At 37.3% G+C, this 13,676-nt stretch overlaps 4 protein-coding genes across 6 annotated transcripts; 1 reads left to right on the top strand and 3 right to left on the bottom strand.

Moving 5' to 3' along the window:
* On the bottom strand, positions 1-5,566 carry LOC119980562 (probable metal-nicotianamine transporter YSL7). Of its 2 annotated transcripts, XM_038823308.1 has the most exons (6): positions 5,045-5,566; positions 2,124-2,281; positions 1,882-1,979; positions 1,656-1,790; positions 1,348-1,537; positions 1-1,259 (listed from the first exon to the last, which is right to left on the bottom strand). In XM_038823308.1, the coding sequence occupies exons 1-6, from the start codon at positions 5,481-5,483 to the stop codon at positions 156-158; spliced, it is 2,124 nt and encodes a 707-aa protein (XP_038679236.1). In that variant the 5' UTR covers positions 5,484-5,566; the 3' UTR covers positions 1-155. The 2 variants fall into 2 exon arrangements, with proteins under 2 accessions (XP_038679236.1, XP_038679237.1); XM_038823309.1 differs by lacking the exon at positions 1,656-1,790.
* Positions 5,567-9,708: 4,142 nt separating this feature from the next.
* On the bottom strand, positions 9,709-10,488 carry LOC119980601 (kunitz trypsin inhibitor 5-like). Its single transcript, XM_038823367.1, has one exon. It carries the CDS (start codon positions 10,471-10,473, stop codon positions 9,865-9,867), a length of 609 nt encoding a protein of 202 aa, XP_038679295.1. The 5' UTR covers positions 10,474-10,488; the 3' UTR covers positions 9,709-9,864.
* A 338-nt stretch (positions 10,489-10,826) lies between these two features.
* On the top strand, positions 10,827-12,597 carry LOC119980295. Of its 2 annotated transcripts, none has more exons than XM_038822931.1 (2): positions 10,827-11,393; positions 12,357-12,597. In XM_038822931.1, exons 1-2 carry the CDS (start codon positions 11,273-11,275, stop codon positions 12,563-12,565), a joined length of 330 nt encoding a protein of 109 aa, XP_038678859.1. In that variant the 5' UTR covers positions 10,827-11,272; the 3' UTR covers positions 12,566-12,597. The 2 variants fall into 2 exon arrangements, with proteins under 2 accessions (XP_038678859.1, XP_038678860.1); XM_038822932.1 differs by lacking the exon at positions 12,357-12,597 and adding an exon at positions 11,685-12,048 and having other exon boundaries at positions 11,248-11,393.
* LOC119980294 (kunitz trypsin inhibitor 5-like) lies at positions 12,494-13,405 on the bottom strand. Its single transcript, XM_038822930.1, has one exon. The coding sequence runs from the start codon at positions 13,255-13,257 to the stop codon at positions 12,643-12,645; it is 615 nt and encodes a 204-aa protein (XP_038678858.1). The 5' UTR covers positions 13,258-13,405; the 3' UTR covers positions 12,494-12,642.
* Between the last annotated feature and the right edge of the window lie 271 nt (positions 13,406-13,676).

The following is a 13,676-nucleotide window of genomic DNA, read 5'->3' as shown; positions in this document are numbered from 1 at the left end:
AAAATGTATAATGTCTCACTGTGACCCACCTTAGTATTGTACACACTCCACACCAGTAACCGAAGAAAAGAAAATGAAAAACACAAAAGGTATTTTACAAGCTTCTCTCAATCCATCATCAAAGCATCCATCAACATGATTTATGCTTCTGAGGTTCAAGACCCTAAGAAGGTATCAACTCTTGTATTTGTGGCCCTGGATAAAAACTTCATGCATATTGGTGCTTTGACCCCTGCAAGGGCAAGTATTGAGCTGGGTAGAGTCCATATCCCATCCCCACAAATCAACCCAGATGCCACCGCTAGTCCCATGGCGTCCGCCTTGGCCTTATTGATCTTCTCCCACACAAATAATATCAAGCTTCCAACACACATATCTATTGCAAAATATGGACCCAGATAGAAAGGTATTGCCATTGCCATAGGAAGAGGAATGAACCTTGCCCACTTCATTGGTACTGCATCTCTTATCACATTTATCAAAATGGCTGCACCAAAGAAGACATAACAAAGCAGAAGACAGTGTTTAGGGAGAGTTGAGAAGCCATCTACAGCAAGAATAGCCATGTTCCGGTACACGACAGCGAAAGGAGCAGCGTATTGGCTACCAGGAAGTCCGATGTTAAAGGACTTGTAGAAGAGCCAGAAGACGCAAGGGGAGATCAAACAACCCATTGCAGTTCCAATCACTTGGCTCACAAACATAGATCTTGGAGAGGCCAAGGTGAGGTAACCGGTTTTGAAATCCTGCATCAAATCAGAAGCTGTTGACACGATGTTCATCATGACTCCACAGGCTGCAAGCCCTGCAATGACTCCGCCATGAGAGGCACCAGCCCATGCCCCGATCGTGAAGATAGCAAGCTTCCCATAAGTAGATACAAGGGACCAATCTGTTAGCCCACACCCATATGCATTGCAGAAGGCTAGCACTGGTGCAAAGATGTATATGACGATAATGTAATACCACTTGAGTTGGTGGAAAATGTGGGGAAGAGTGGCAGTGGAGGTGGCAGCAATAATGACATAGCCTCCAATGGCAAACCAAGTTGGAATCTGATCTTTCAGAAAGACTTCGGTCCGTCTCTGCTCATCATATGACACCTTAGGGGTATCTGGAGAGGGCCTGTCCGCAACAGGTAGACCCCTGCTCAAATCTGTCCCTTTATACTGAATATACAAGCCGACCAAGGTTCGTCTGAGCACTTTGAAGAAGTTGTAAAGACCATCTCCCAGGATCATTGCAATAGATATGAACACCTGATCAATATATTAACAGACTCTGAAAAAACACAAACACAAAAGAAGAAAAAGAGAGTGACTTTAATGTGAACAGTGGAGGAAATACCTTGTATCCTTGAAGACCATGGAGGCTGCTTGGGGTGAGATCTTTAGAGTACCAATCTCCCTTTCTATTTGCTATCAGAGGCCACATTATACCCCAGGAAAGAATGCCTCCTATAAGCACTGACATGTTTATGATGTAGGGGCATATCATCCCCACTCCAACATATGTTGCCGAAAAATCAAAGAAAAACCTGCAATTTTATTTGTGAATGAGATCATAGCTCGATCATTTGAAGCACCCAACGTATTGTTGATTGAAAAAAAGAGAGAAGAAAAGAAGGAAGACAAAAATGTAGTTAAGGCATATACTTGTTATCATATGCTTTGAGCCCAAATGTGGGGAAGTTCTCGAACCCACAGGTATCCTCAGCGGCGAAAAACCATTGAAAGAATCCCCACAAGAAACTGAAGGAGAAGAACTTGCCCAAAACTTTCACTTGTTTCCTAAGGAAGTGAAGTGTGAAAAAAATAAAATAAAAAACCAGAATCGTAAGTGGACAATGCTAAAAGCGATTAACATTGGCTACTGCCTTACTTTGCAAGCTTGGCTCCTTCACGTGTGTGGAAGCTGTTGATAAGATAAGCAGTTGCAGTACCACTTGGATATGTCAATTTGAAATCTATAATCATAATCTGAAACCAACCAGATGAGGAAACCAATCAGAATCAAGATCATAAAAAGTCTGAGCTGAGTTATTTAAATTTCAGCGTTGATTATTAAGTGGCTGGAAAAATAATATGTATTTTCTGTACAGGTTGTTGGTTTGCAGTGTATACCTTTCTCAGAGGAACCACAGAGAAGAGACCAAGAAAGCTGACTACAAAGAGGAAGCCAATAATCCATGACAATGCAGGGTTTTTGAATTCGCTATTCTCCTTTGCTGATTGTTTGGCAATTCTCTCACTCAGTGCAAATAGATAACTCCCAAAACCTCCTGTTCATGAAAAATAACGAAAGCATACAATTAACCAAACTGTCACTTGGCGACATTGAAGAAACACAAAAGATAAATCATATCCTTTTCTCACACGGCTAGATCGGATCATGGTTGCATTTATAATTCTCTGCAAGTGAAAAATGATGTAACAGGCAGGCAATAAAGAATTGGAAAAGACTTGGATCAGTGCGTGAAAACTGAAAAGTCCATAATTGTTTATTCGTGCAAAAGATGGTGGCTTGGCAGCATCAAGCCGCATCGATGATTCCAAAGTAGAAAGTAGAGGTGTTCATTCGGTTTTCGGTTCGGTTTTTAATCATAATCGAAATGTCCGAATCGATTCGTTATGAAATTTTAGAATCCATAACCGAACCCTATAGTTCGGATAATCAAACCGAAATAACAATATTTTTCGGATCGGATCGGTTTTTGGTTTTTGAAGAAATGAAAAAGTATGAATAAATCTCAAATAGAGTGAGAAAATAGCCATGATCGACTCCAACTCCATCTAACAAAGTTTGATAGAAATTCATGATAATAATAATAAATATATTATTTCATCACAATTAAAGAAAAATAAATTTATAAGATCGAGAGAAAAAATATGATCAAGAAAAAAAAAAGAAAAAAAACATACATGAAAATGTCTCTCCACTTTCACTTTAGCAATAATCAATCTTAATTTATATGAATTTTAAAATGATAAGACCACCATGAGTTTCAACTAATCAATCTTAATTTATAAAGTTTCAACTAATCAATCTTAATTTATAATTTGTTATGAAGATATAATCAGAGTTTTAATCTAAATATGTAACTTATATATATATAATGTATGTAATGTTTGGATATTTATATAATATAATATATCATATTTCATGTATATCATAATGTTTGGATATTTATATAATATATACTTCCTCCATCCCATTTTAATTATCCTCTATTCATTTTTGGGATGTCCCAAAATGCATGCCCATTTCAATTAATTAAAACTAATTTTATCCATTTTTTCCATCTTACCATTATTTACCTTTAAATTGAAAAGCTGATGGAATGAATTCCCAAAGATTCATTGACATCTTAATTGTCCTATATAAATGAGGGTATAAATGTCAAATTGAAGGGGAGTAATGCAATTTCTTAAACTGTGAGTAAAACTGAAGGGGACAATTAAAATGGAACGGAGGGAGTATAATATATATTAATATTTTTCGGTTTTTTCTGTTATAACCGTAACCGAAAAAAATATCCGAAATTTTACTAAAATCATAATCATGTCCGAAACCGTAACCGAAAATCGAATAATCACTATTATGAATTGATTCTCGATTTACGGATCGGTTATGGACACCCCTAGTGGAAGGGGCACTAAAATGACAAGCCTTGTCTCTTCCGCCCATCAGCACACATTACGATGCCTAACACTAACAACTCTCCATAAAATTAAAGACGCAGAAATGAGTGACAAAACCATTGTTTCTATCCTTAAACTATCTAACTTTTTTTATTTTATCCTTAATTATAAACTCAATCGTTTATATCCTTAAATTTTCAAATTTTTTCCTATTTCTGTCCTGAGTCAAATTTTCGATGAGATTTGATCGGTTTTTGCTGATGTGTCATCTTAATTTCGGCGAACGGTACACATGTTGTGTCAAAAAAAAAAATCCACCTGAAACCATTTTTAAAAATATCAGAAATCAATTGAAAAGAAAATTCAAAAAACGAAAAAAAATCAAACTCTCTCTGCCAAATTGAAAAAATCAGTTTATGTTCTTATCAAATGGAAATTCTTCTCAACCTCTTGAATCTGAACTCCTTTTGCCAAATCACGTCAGTTTTCGAAGAAGAAGCCATCTTCTTTCTAGAGAGCCACCAATGGGATCTCGACGTCACTGTTTCAACCTTCCTTGATGACGGTGAACCCTACTATCACTGCCCCGTTTACTCGAATCAATCCCCACCAACCTTCCCTATCTGCGTCGCCCTAATCAACTCCTACCTCTGCGAAATCCCGGAAGCCCCTCGTCATTAAAAACCCCATCCTTCTCCGTCGTCTTAACTCCTTCAAAAACCCTAAAGTCCTAAACAATACGGAGCCTCCTTCTCCGCCGCCTCACGTTTTTTGATCACTTTTTCATGTGCAAAATCTTCATTTACTGGGTCTGATTTCTTTATTTTTTAAATCGATTTTGGATTCATCAATCGGTTTTTGATTCATGACTTTGGTTGAGATTCGACTTCCAGTTTTTGATTTTTTTTTTAATCGATTTTTAATTATTTTCTTTTTGAATTTGTTGCCAAGTGAATTTGATTAATTTTTTTTTTTTTACATGTCATCAAGCATATGTATTGTTTGTCAGAATTTGAATGTCATGTCAGTAAAATCTGGTCAAGTCTCATCGGAAATCTGATTCACGACAGAAATAGAAAAAGAGTTGAAAATTTAAGGATATAAATGACTGAGTTCATAGTTCAAGGATAGAAACGAAAAAAGTTAGATAATTAAAGGATAAAAACAATGGTTTTGCCCTCAGAAAATTGGGAAGACGAATTGCCGGGTAACTGTTTAATTTCTTCTTAGGAATATTATTCATCTCATCGACTAATCGAACTTGGAAGCAAATCTAATTTAATTTCGAAAATCAGACATAAGAATATGATAAGGTAAAGTAGGGTTATGTCGATTGGTTTGTGTTCGATGAAATGCTTGAATCACAGAATTGAAAGAGCATAGCAGAATGAGTGAATTTTTACCGCTGAAGGCGATGCCGGAGGAGGCAACAACGCAAGTTTGGATGACGGTGTTCTCTTGTCTGGTGAAAGGTTGCTTCAAGTAGCCAGAATTTTCAAGGAACTTGGTCCAAGACTTGACGAAGAAGAAGCCCAATAGACCAGCAGAGACGTTGAGGGAAGGAATGATTCCTGTGGTGAGGTTGAGTTTCATCACTATGAAACAGAATAGCACGCTCAACACAAAGCTCACGACAAAGGCTCTTATGGTCAGCTGATTCCTCCATGAAGGCAATTCTTCTCTCTCAAATGCCTTTTCCACAGACAATTCTCCGTCTTTTTCTTCTTCGTCTTCCGGGTTTCCTCTGTTGTTGCGACCATTTGTTCTTTGTAATTCAACATCGGAAACATTCTCTACCTTGTCATCTTCTCTGCCATTCCTTCTTCTTCCGTTCTGCTCCATTCCTTCTTCTTATGGTACTAGAAGACTATATTATGGATAAGATATTCATATCATATGTAGGTTTGAGTGGAATTAATGATAATGAAAATCCCATGCCTTGCAATTAATAGAATTGCTTCTTCTACTTAATTATAATTATAATAATAATTATAATAATTATTGTAGGTTTGACTTTTTAACTATTGGTGGATTTTTTTAATTATTATTTATATTGGCTATACTGGGTTGTTGACTAAGGAAGATGAGATGGGAATATTGGGATTCACCTGATTAAAAAAACAGTTAATAATGATCTAATACCCTGGAAGATAGTGGGGCAGGAACAGCTTATGATCCAGATTGCATGGATATGTTCATATGATTCCATATGGTATTTAAGACCTGGTCAACCCAACACGCAGTGGCATAGTCAGGATTTTAGTTCAACAGGGACACAATTAAAATATAAATAAAATGTCACCTTCAACTTACAAGAGAGCGGGACACCTCATTTAATATATCAGCTTATTGATGTGAGATTTCGTTTTAACACTCTCTACGCGTGTGAATTGGATTATGTCAGGCCCAACATATGGATAAAGTAGAGGTTAGTGTTCCCCATCAAGACCTTGGGCCTGCTCTGACGATACCATGTAAACAAATGTGAGATCCAATATTTTTCTTGCAAATCGACGTACAAGGGAGGGGACACCCCATCTAATATAATAGTGATGTAAGATTTTGTTTTAACACTTGCAACTAGAAAATAAAGAATAAAAAATATAAAATATAATCCGAAGTTTAACAAAAAGATAAGAGCAACCACAGTAGTTGCATTTTAATGTTCCATGAATAGTATTTGATGTCCCTTTTAATGGTCCATGAAAAAGAAATGGTCTCTAATTGATGGTACTTGACAATTTATTGAGCTCACTGGCATGGAACATGATTGGCAACCATGTTGGCTCTAAACATGGGCACCACTTAAATCACACTCACAAATACATCAAAAATGTCACCTTCAGAAAGTGATTTTTATAACATCCATATCACACATTGCAATGACCGATCAATCATGGCCTTTTTAGTACTATATAATACCTCTACTTTTAAGCCCTTAGATCTAACCAAATTACTGAGATGAAAGTTGATTCGAGATTCATGTGTTAGAGTTTAGGGTTTAAGGAACGAGTCGTTGGTTGAGATAGTGAACTTGACAGTGGTAACTCTTAGCACCAGTGAAAGATCATGACTTCAAGTCTCATGCATGTTTCCAATATCGCAATTTGCGAGATGGGCACTTGTTTAGCCCAATGTGTACGAATGTCACTCTGTATTATTTTCCCACATTGAGCCTTAATCTAGGTCACAACTTATCCATGGGGATTGTGGGGTCTTCCATGTGACCTGAGGTTTACCAGTTAGTTGTCCAATGGACAGTCAGGTGGGTTCCATGTTACAAAAAAAAAAAGTTTAAGATTTAAAATTGTTTAATCAACTTTAATCTCAAATATTTTGATAGTTTAAGAGCTTAAAAATACAAATAGTTATATATATAGTTTTTGTGTGTGTGTGTGGGGATTACTTAAGAGATAATATTACCTATAGTAGTGTCGTTCACTCAAATCTTGGGAGGTCTTTATCATTTTGCCGGAAAGACACCGGGGGGTGTCGTCCAAAGAAGATGAGAGATGAATGTCATGTTTACTGCATCTCAAGATAAACTATGATTACACCCGAGCACTAATTGGAATGGTAAAAATCATTCACTCAAATCTTGGGAGGTCATTATTATTCTGCAGAAAGGCACTGAGGGGGGGTCGTCCAGAGATGATGAGAGATGGATGTCATGCTTATTGCATCTCAAGATCAACTATGATTATACTCGAGCACTAATTGGAATGGTAAAAATTGTGTATATCATCCTATTGATCAAGGTTTGAATCCCCCTCCCGTTCAAAAAAAAAAAGAGGAAAGATCAGCTATGATTACCTTATGTGTTATTAAACGTCTACTTCTTGTATTTCAACTTATTCTCCCATATTTTCCAACTAATAGACCTTCCTTAATCAAATCCTATCTGTTCATTCAATACAGAAAAATAAATGGTGATTGGAAATATGGAAAGGAAGACTTAATTGAGTGATAACAATTTGGTCATTAGCTATAGTCCAACCCATCAATTCAAACTTGATGACATTGAATGCCTTGAAAACAAGACCAAGCTCCTTTCATTAATGAAAAAAGTGAACAAGGCATTGCATTTGCATGAGACTCTTGTGAAAGAATCATGGCTTCTACATTGTATATAGCTGGGAAAGAATAGAGAAGTCTCGTTCTCACCTGCGGGTTCATTGTTTAAATCACGTCAAGGGATGTGACGATATTAAATGTGGCCCCGCAAACGAGAGTACCTACAGTGGAAACTATTGATTGACAGTTTCTGAATCTGCTATCCGATTTGTTTTCGAATTTTTTAAAAAACAACGTGGGTCTCATACTATAAAATCGATCAGACGATGCTGCAAGGATTATCGTCTATGGTTTCCACTACGAAGACCCCCAAACTCGTGTGGCCCCCACTATAATCTTGCTCAAGTGCACAGGCCCATATTATGTTTATGGGCTGTAAAACATCACTTAAAACCCCAAAAAGAAAAAAAGGACCCATACGGATGTAACCCCTTTTTACTCGCGCAACATCATAAAGAAGGAAGAAGAATTGTCTGTGTGATTGAGAAGGCATGATGTTGCGCTAGAAAGAAGGGGTTGGATCACTGGTGCTGGGTTCCCGTTATAATTTTTTTTACAATAGACCCCACCTTAATAAGTAAGTGGTGTTTAAAATTTTTCTTAAAATAAAATAAAATTATGGATGTGTTTTGATCGTGTTTGCGAATCTAACGGTATAATTTTAATCTCAAACAAAAATCAAATTCATCACAAGATAAATATATAATGTTACGAGTTTATATTCTACGGTTCATAATTTTCATATCTTTTTCGTGTTCAATTTGATTTTTGCATGGGATAAAAAAATACCGTTACACTCGTAAACCCAATCAAAACACATCCATAATTTTTTTAAAATAAAATATTTTTTAATGGCCTCTTAGAACCATTATAGCGAGACCTGCTGTAAAAAATTTATAACAAGTCCTAGCCACCCGTTGGATCATGATGTGTCTTTTTTTTTTTCCCTTCAAAAGCACAACACATTTCGATAGTTATCATCCTAAAAGCATCCCAGTAATATGTGACACTCATTCATTGGATGTAGTGACATCATAATAAACGCCCCACGGCCAATAAATGATTACCACACACGCTTTTGGGATATTTTAAAAAAAAAAATTTGTTATTTAAGTGATGTTTTAATCTCTCCAACCCCGTTTGTGATTCAAACGGTTGAGATTTGCAGCCCGTGAAACATAAAGAATACGGGGCCGCCCAACCAAGATTTTATCTACATATATACAGTTCCTCGGAATATGCAAAAAGACAGCATGAAAGAAAACAGATTGAGCAATACTTGTTGCAAAATCATCACATTCCGTTAATAAACTCTCTAATTCCCTTTATAACAACAGCTCTCGAAAAAATCTGAAGAATAAGACAGTCTGAGCACAAGAATACTCATTGTCCGTGCTACCATTAAAATTCTTCTTCTTCTTTTTTGATAACAGAGAATTCTCCAGCCCAATATGTCCACCGAACAGCTTGGTCAGTTCTAAACTCTGGCCGCCAACCCAGTCCGCACTTTCAACTTCTATGAACAAGATCACATATGCGTGCACGTGTACATGAAACAGAATGTGAAAGTTTATCAAGAAACATATAAACGGATTACTGGCTCTGTATAGAATTAACTGGGTACTTGAAACATGTTAGGAAGAGAAACATAGAATAAACAACTAATCTTAAGAAAGGACAGCAGTTCTAAGTTCTAACTACTTGAGCATTGTAGCTCTGAAGATCCACAACTAGAGATGCTCTACACCCATCCCTAGCGGAATCAAGTTTGGAGCTTCTATGAACCAAATGACCGAGTAGGTTTGAACCCAAGACCTCCTACTCCGATACCATGTTAAAGATTAGTCATTCAACCCAATAAGTCAACTTGTTGAATTGGGACGTTTCATATCATTTATACATATTCTAACACTATAAGTTGGGAGTCATTGTCATACTTATCTTCGTAATTATAAGATCGATGACAATGGTAGAGAAGAAAGACAAGCTTATATGGTTATAAGGGCAAATTGAAGTATGATAGTTGAAGCTTTATTGATAAACATAGCATGACACTGATTGTATGCAGAGTGCAGCATATATGTGCCATTTTTATTACATATTTACGTAGTATATATATCTATAACTTGAACTCAAGCTCATATACTCTTCAAGCCTTCTTGAACATAATTTTGAACGGCGTGTCGCTGAGAGCCAGACGATGCCTCCCATTCTGAGTATAAATGCCAACATCTCTGCAATCAACTTTGCAGATATCACACACTCCTGGACAGAAGTATAGCTTGTAATCATTTTCATACTTTTCAATCTTAAACCAGTTGCCGAGAGTCTCCCGACCAGGATTTCCTTCAACACCACCGGTTGTGATAAACACTTGCCCTGTTGATTCACGTTCAGTGTAGTCGAGCGTCCACACTGTGGATTGGACACAGATTGTAGAAGCAGAGAACTTGATGTTCAGATCAGTGGATACGCGAACGACACCTTGCTTGACATTCACAGGTGAAAATGTCAATGGGAGACCATTTGAGACCTCTTGCTTCTCCTGGACAACATCAAGCGGGCACTTCTCGTTGCCAAAGCTGTCCAGGGTGAGACCTCCGCCTCTCCCACGGACAACTGGCAAGATGTAATATTCAACACCAGTTTGAAGCTTGTCACCATTGATGTCAAGAACTGGATCTAGCCCAGAATCTGCTGCACCAGAATATTTTAAACCAAAGATAGAGAGAAAGAGAAAGAGTAATGCAACCTTCATTGTGTCTAATATGATTTTGCAAAGGAAGGCAGAGGAGCTGTAAATTTATAGAGGCAGTGAATTCCTTGAGTTCATTGCCAAGTCAAATATTAAATATAGATTGTAAAGTCAAAACATCTTATCCCCTCATGCCAAAAGCATAGATGAAAAGTTCAGTCTGACATTTTTGGCATTCAAATCACTTGGCAAGCCCTGTAAGTTTGAAGAAATGTCAACGTGATAATGTTAGGAAGAATTTTGGCATTGCTTGTTGACTGGGGATTAAGGATTGGCAATGAAATTACCCATGTCTCACTATTACCATTACACCCCCCCCCCCCCCCCGGGCACACACACATTTATGAGCTGAATTTTTTACTAATCTAATGACTTAGGCAGGCATTGGCTTAAGTCATCAATGACATAAATAATATAAACTGATTTGGTCTCAGAAAACTTAACATCCACTATTCAAACGCCAGCTAGGCCTTATAGGGGGGAATATAAAGTCATTTGAAACTCAAACTCTCCTATTATCTGTGACCATATCATAATCAAATCAAATAATTAGTGAGATGGCCTAAATTATGTGGCAGTCAAAGATTTTCCATGACTAGTTGATGATCAGTGGTAGAATTTTCTTTATAGATATCCCAACAAGCCTTTCTACACTTTCGCATGTGAACTTTTAATCGGAAACCATTAGATACCACCAGCTGCTTTTTACAACATCTAAGAGGCAGGTAAGATATAATAATCAGCACTAACATTCTCAAAGTACACACAAAAATGGAGTGAAAAGAGGGAAGGAGGAGCAAACATGGATGATTTTTCTGATGAGTGGAAAACAATGGATGATGCCGCAATGAAGGAGAAAAAGAGCAGGCATCAAATGATGGGGTATAGGGGTTTAGCAAGAAGGTCAAGAGGTAGCTTTGATGGTAAGTTCATGTTTCTATAAATTGATATAATGTGTTTGGTTTCTTTTCCTTGTATAATCCGCACAGGAGGTGTAAGCAGCGAATTTCAACTTCTAAAGATTCTTGAACACTTGTGCCACATAACAACCCAATAAAACACCTAACCTATACAATTAGCAAATGTAAGATAGACCTTAGCTCAACCCATTCCATGTATATTCACTACTAATCTGATCACGTAACGTGCTCAAAAGAACGACAGATATGGAAAAATCACTTAACTGTTTCATTTGTGGGCAATCTGATATGTAGGACAAAATTATGCTGTTCCTGCCTTCTGTTCAGCGACCTTCCTGTCTTCTTACTGTCCAGTTATGCCAAAGTCTTCAGAAATTCTCTCTGTTGCATTTCACAGTTATATTATATGAATATGGGGCATGAATGAATATGTATAAAAAAGCAACTAGTATAGACCATAAAATGTGAGGGAGCAAACTCTATGTGTTACTTGAACTAATACCAACATAAGTTCTGTACCTATTTTGTGGTTTGGATGGTACACATTTGGCAACAAGCAGAGAGCCAGCAAATTCTTCCTAAATTCCCGCACCCGATCTGACCTGAAAGGAAAGATTTATGCTGTCAGTCAAGGGATCAGAAGCCTCAAATCTAATTGCATCCTGGTGATAAAGAAGAATTCACATTCCTAATTCTCAGATTTCTTTTCTCCCCAGGTGTTATTTTCCAAGAACATTTTCTCTTGCGATGAAGTAATAGTTCCAAACAAAGAAATCACATTCCAACTTCAAATTCTCAGCAATCCTTTCTAGAGTGGAGTAAATTTCAATCATGAATGCAGCAACAACAGGAAAAGCATAGAGTTACAGGAGAAAATTGAAATCTGATAGTTAAATCTTTAGTGCTAGTGGTGTTCAGTCTAACATGCCATGATAATGATTTTCACAAGTGCAATATTATTGACAGTGAAGCTTTGGATACGAACAACGGAACAAGTATCAAAGGATGAATTCATATGGATGCATATAGCTGACCCAAATTGTTATGGCGGCTCTGATAATGATGATGAAAATCTTTATCAAAAGAAAATGAAGAATTACATGACAGGGCACCAAGGGGAGGCAATCTGGCCTGTTTATTGCATGATTGAAATCACATGGAGATACATCAACTGATTATCCTTGTCTATTACATCGAAGGAAAATCAATTTGATAACATTGTTTCGGTATTGATCCTCTGATTGGTAAGCATTCAAGCCTTCCTAAACATAATTTTGAACGGCTTCTCACTCAGAGCCAAAAACCGCCTTCCTCTTCCAATATAGATGCCAACATCTCTACATATAACTTTGCAGAAATCACACACAGTAGGACAGAAAACAAGCTTGTAATCATCTCCATACTTCTCAATCTTGAACCAGTTGTCAATAGTTTCCCGACCAGGATTTCCTTCAATGCCACCAGTTGACACAAACCATTGCCCTGTTGATTCATCATAGTTTTCAAGCTTCCACACTGTCGATTGGACACAGATTGTCATAGCAGAGAACTTGATGTTTAGATCAGTGGATATCCGAACTACGCCTTTCTTCATGTTCACAGGTGAAAATGTTAATGGTAGACCATGTGATACCTCGTGCTGCTCTTGGACAACGTCAAGCTGGCAGGTCTCATTTCCAGTGCTGCTGAGCGTGAGGCCTCCACCTCTTCCTCGGATAACTGGCAAAATGTAATAATCAACACCGGTTCTAAGCCTCTTACCAGCAATGTCAAGCACTGGATCAGGTGCAGCATCCACTGCATGGGGGAATAGTTTGATGACAAAGGCGAAGAGTAGGAAAAAGAGTACCACTAATGTAGCTTTCATTGTTACCTAGCTTAATATTTAGAGATGAAAGCAGAAGAGCTTGAATTTATAGAGCCAGATGCATCAATGGAATTAGGGGTGTTCATTCGATTTTCAGTTCGGTTTTTAACCATAACCGAAATGTCTGAATCGATTCGGTTATGATAACCAAAATGTCCACAGTGGAATGCGTGCATGATCCCTAGCTAGAGCATTGAATGAGTGGTTGAGGACATGTAAAAGCATAAGCCAGGCTTGCTTTGACTGAACCAAAAGCCAAAGTTCATCAATAACTCAAGCATTGAATAAGTCAAAGTCAGAAACCCTTATCTTCAACGTGTAATGCTCCTCCTTTATGGTAGTAGTGAAAAATTTTAGTCAACACTTTCGCCATTCAGATCATAAAGTATGTGTATAAAGCTAGTAATATTAACAAGATA

This window comes from Tripterygium wilfordii, chromosome 16, assembly GCF_013401445.1.
Source record: "Tripterygium wilfordii isolate XIE 37 chromosome 16, ASM1340144v1, whole genome shotgun sequence".
In the NCBI taxonomy this organism is placed as follows: Eukaryota; Viridiplantae; Streptophyta; class Magnoliopsida; order Celastrales; family Celastraceae; genus Tripterygium; species Tripterygium wilfordii.
Note: the sequence above shows the minus strand (reverse complement) of the source record. Positions and strands in the feature narration are given on the sequence as shown.

Coding starts and splice junctions, on each gene's coding strand:
- LOC119980562 (XM_038823308.1), bottom strand. CDS start 5,483: ATGGAGCAGAACGGAAGAAGAAGGAATGGCAGAGAAGATGACAAGGTA. Junction 2,282..5,044: donor CTCCGGCATCGCCTTCAGCG/GTAAAAATTCAC, acceptor TTTCATGAACAG/GAGGTTTTGGGAGTTATCTA. Junction 1,791..1,881: donor GAAGGAGCCAAGCTTGCAAA/GTAAGGCAGTAG, acceptor TCACTTCCTTAG/GAAACAAGTGAAAGTTTTGG.
- LOC119980601 (XM_038823367.1), bottom strand. CDS start 10,473: ATGAAGGTTGCATTACTCTTTCTCTTTCTCTCTATCTTTGGTTTAAAA.
- LOC119980295 (XM_038822931.1), top strand. CDS start 11,273: ATGGATGATTTTTCTGATGAGTGGAAAACAATGGATGATGCCGCAATG. Junction 11,394..12,356: donor GTCAAGAGGTAGCTTTGATG/GTAAGTTCATGT, acceptor TATTATTGACAG/TGAAGCTTTGGATACGAACA.
- LOC119980294 (XM_038822930.1), bottom strand. CDS start 13,257: ATGAAAGCTACATTAGTGGTACTCTTTTTCCTACTCTTCGCCTTTGTC.